Source organism: Limulus polyphemus, unplaced genomic scaffold, assembly GCF_000517525.1.
Source record: "Limulus polyphemus unplaced genomic scaffold, Limulus_polyphemus-2.1.2 Scaffold2091, whole genome shotgun sequence".
Classification (NCBI taxonomy): domain Eukaryota; kingdom Metazoa; phylum Arthropoda; class Merostomata; order Xiphosura; family Limulidae; genus Limulus; species Limulus polyphemus.
Window position 1 is genome coordinate 68,951 of NW_013667701.1, and position 4,148 is coordinate 73,098.

A 4,148-nucleotide genomic window follows, 5' to 3' on the forward strand; every position below is an offset into this window, starting at 1 on the left:
ATGCTTCAAACTGTTAGTACGTACATGTCAGTGTTAACAATCTTCATTCACTTATGGTAGTTTAAGAACAATGCTTCAAACTGTTAGTACGTACATGTCAGTGTTAACAATCTTCATTCACTTATGGTAGTTTAAGAACAATGCTTCAAACTGTTAATATGAACATGTCAGTGTTAACAATCTTCATTCACTTATGGTAGTTTAAGAATAATGCTTCAAACTGTTAATATGAGCATGTCAGTGTTAATAATCTTCATTCACTTATGGTAGTTTAAGAACAATACTTCAAACTGTTAGTATGTGCATGTCAGTGTTAATAATCTTCATTCACTTATGGTAGTTTTAAGAACAACACTTCAAACTGTTAGTACGAGCATGTCAGCGTTAACAATCTTCATTCACTTATGGTTGTTTAAGAACAATGCTCCAAACTTCATTCATATAAACATCAATTAATAAATATTCCAGCTGTAAGTACAAATCATGTACTTCATTCATATAAACATCCATTAATTAGTGTAATGAACTACATAAAGAATATACATGCCCATAATGTTTAATCAGATATTTTATGTAAAAGAGCAATCAACATTGTGATTCCAAGTTAATGGTCAACATCATATACAACTGAATCACACATTAAAAACTATTTTATATGTACAATACAAATGCTTAAATTAAAATAATATAAACATAAAATCATGTTGTCAAAACTGATGGACATAAAAACATCTTGTCATTATATTGTTTTCAACATGAGTTTGACTGTGCCTTTTGCCTTATTTCACAAAAAAATACTAATCATTCAGTATCAGTATGAATTACATAAACTTCTAAAATATGTTGTGAACAAGTGTTACATGAACAAACTCTCATCTGATGAGCTTAGAAGCAGAAAAATTTTTCAATATTCTTCACATCCTACATGTAAAATATAAATAAATACTTAGTTAGATATAATGGGGATTTTTTTCACAATTAAAAGTTTTTACTCTGTGGGTCTGACAGAAGTTGAAATATTTGGAAGCTGGTTATATTACATCCCAACAAAGCAAAATTTGTAGTGTTGTAAATGTATAGTTACTGTTATCATATTTTTGAATATCACACGAGATGATAAATCATGTTCATTTTACGTAATATGCAAAAAATAATAAGTTCAGCTCTTCCAAAATTCAATACATATTTTCTTTGTTCTGTTATTTTTGAGATAATAGTACCAGATGTAGGTAAATACATTGTGCATTTCATTTGAGAAATATGGAAAAAATGTACATATGTATTTGATGATAACGTAGACTTTTCTCTGGCCATTCCAAAGCTAAAGGTATTTACTTATGACATGAAAGAAAGGAAGTGTTTATCAAATCGGGAAACGTGATTATAGTTAAGTTCAATAAAGTAGAATTCTCTGACTGCACCCTAGAAACAGAATAACAAACAACAAATGATCGAAGAATACCTTAGAAAAAGACTACATTATTTCTATACTGATAACGTTTAAATCATCATTTTAAGTAAAGTGATAGGTGTGAAAGTAAGAAGAAATTTGTTTTTGAAACAGTTGTAAGCATGATGGACAGTAAGCGAACATACACTGTAAACATATACATTATGCGTGTAGAAACGGGAAATGAATTACTGTACTCGGAAATAATGATTTATCAAGAATGAGATATTCTACAGGTATAGATGTGGTCATATTTTCTGAATACAACATCCTGTACATATAACTTTAAACAAAGTTGACACCTGACCCTTTCAGTACAGTGGTTTTACTTATGTAGTAACCTTTGTATATTTGAATAACAAATACCAGTTCTTCCTTCCTGTGTGTTAAAATAATTTATTCCATTTTTTTTTATTTACATTTACTTATCATTACATTTTATTGGTTATAAAGTTTATTGTAACTTCTGCATTGTTAACTTAGTATATGGATTGAGGGTTAATCAAAATCATTAACCTGGTCAAAACTTACTTTTAAATGAAAGTTTCTCTGCAAGAGGTGAACTTATTAATATAAAAGTTGTATTATTTGGAAACTCTGAAACTAATTTATCATTGAAAGACAGTTTTAGTGGATTTGATTATTTACAATATATTGTGATAACCAAAGATCCACTAGTTTCTGTACAATTTTAGGGTTAGGAAAATATATATAAGAAAATTAAATCAAAAAGAAGAAGGTTTTTATTTATGGTAATTCATCTTGTAATAAAAAGTATTGTAGGTAACTTTATTTTCTTAAGGCTATGTTGCAGGCCCACATTTAGATACAGCTTGTACCGTTGTAATAAATAGTTCCTGTAGTATAAATGTCTGTGCTTGGTAATTCATTCTTTTGATGATAGATTTCTTTTTAATTTTTATTTGAACAAAGAATGTTAAAGGAATTTGTACAGAATCAGCTTAGTATCACTGTTGTTAGCATAAGAAAATGGGAGTTTTTCTTTTTTTTTATCTTAAACTTTCCTACAAATTCTAAACCAAAATAGTTTGTTCATTCATTTTTATAATTAAAGTGAATCTCTCCTGAAAATTCAGTGGTCAATCTTCTTTCAAGTGTTTCTCTAACAAGTAAACATCACTAAACTGCCTTAGATTGTGTTTGTTTGTTTGTAATTAAGCACAAAGCTACACAATGGGTTATCTGTGCTCTGCCCACCACGGGTTTTAGATTGTTGTTGTTTTACCCTGTAAGAAAATGTAACAAGTTAGTATCTTCACTGAAGATATTTTTTTATTATCATTCTTTCTCGAGCAACAGAAGAGAAGTATTATAGTTGATCATTACCAGAATATTGTAAACAGAACTTTGTGTTTAAAACATTTCATTTAAAGTCTGTTTAGGTTGAACTGCTGCTAAGGTTTAGAAATGGATATTAAAAACTCAGCCAACATTGAAACTTATCTCGTAGATATTAGTTAATCCAATAGAGACCTTAGAAGTCGGGTCAAAACTTGAGCATTTAGTAATAATTTTTTTTCCTATTACAGTCAGACAACATGTTACAAGTGTAGCAAATTATTCTGGCCATATTGGTTCATGTGTGAGAAACTGGTGTGTTAAAAGTAAAACTCGAATATATGGATAAGCATAAGATAAATAGGATTAGAAGTTGAGTTATTTTTTTGTACGTGACTGTTCTAATTTCTACAACAATATTGATTTATAGAAATTTTAGAAAAAGTGTTTGAAGTAATGGGTAAGCAAACAATAATTTATAAGCATAAAGAAGAATTTTATTGATGGTGGAACATATTACATGTTTCGACAGAACATTGCTTCGGGTATGTTCTATTGAAACATGTTGTATGTTCCACCATCAGTAAAATTCTTCCTTATGCTTGTAAGTCATTGTTTGCCTACTTATCATTATATTACTTTAATGTGCTTCCTTACTCAAGTAGTACACTGTAAGTTAAGCAAAAATTGTGATTTGTTTTCAGGTAATCCACATCCCAGTTAGTAGCAAGGACAGCCATTCATTTGGTTTTACTGTTTCAAACACAGAGGCTGATAACCCTCAAGGAAGCTTTGAATGCATCCAGCAGAAGAAATCAAGGTATTTAAATTTACACACATAAAGTTAGACTTTTAATGATAGGCACTGGTAACTAAAGACCATGGTAAGTAATACCACACTGCAGCAGTTGCTGAACTTTGGATCATCACCAGTGATGGTCTGCAAGAGGTATCCGGATGTGTTGCAGAACAAGACACAGTGCGACATCAGTATATTCTTAGTTTAAAAGTATTTATAAAATAATAGCCCTAAAGACCATGGTATGTAATACCACATTGAAGCAGTTGCTAAACATTGGATCATGACCAATGATGGACTGGGTTGGACAAAAAGGAAAGTGGTCTTTTAATTTGAAATAAACCAGTTGAAACTCATTAGAGACAACAGAAGTGAAGACAGTAAAATATATATATTCCTATTGTTCTTACAATATCAGTAAGCACACATTTCTTTTCTCCAGTCATACTAACAGCCACTTCAGTCTACTTTTGCATCAACTTGCTGCTATGCTCTTTCCATAGTATTCTATATTCTTAACCTCTTTATCACAGAGGTTTCTCACCAACACTAAAGACAACACACTGATGTGTTCATACTAACAATTATATGATTTGTACT

At 30.1% G+C, this 4,148-nt stretch overlaps 1 protein-coding gene across 1 annotated transcript in view; it reads left to right on the plus strand.

The window, feature by feature from the left end:
• The window catches only part of LOC106465906 (RNA polymerase II elongation factor ELL-like), a 47,760-nt gene that overhangs the window by 20,739 nt on the left and 22,873 nt on the right, over positions 1-4,148 (plus strand). Inside the window, exon 3 of the mRNA XM_013926143.2 lies at positions 3,454-3,569. Within this exon, the coding sequence (XP_013781597.1) occupies positions 3,454-3,569 (116 nt within the window). The remainder of the gene's footprint in view (positions 1-3,453; positions 3,570-4,148) is intronic.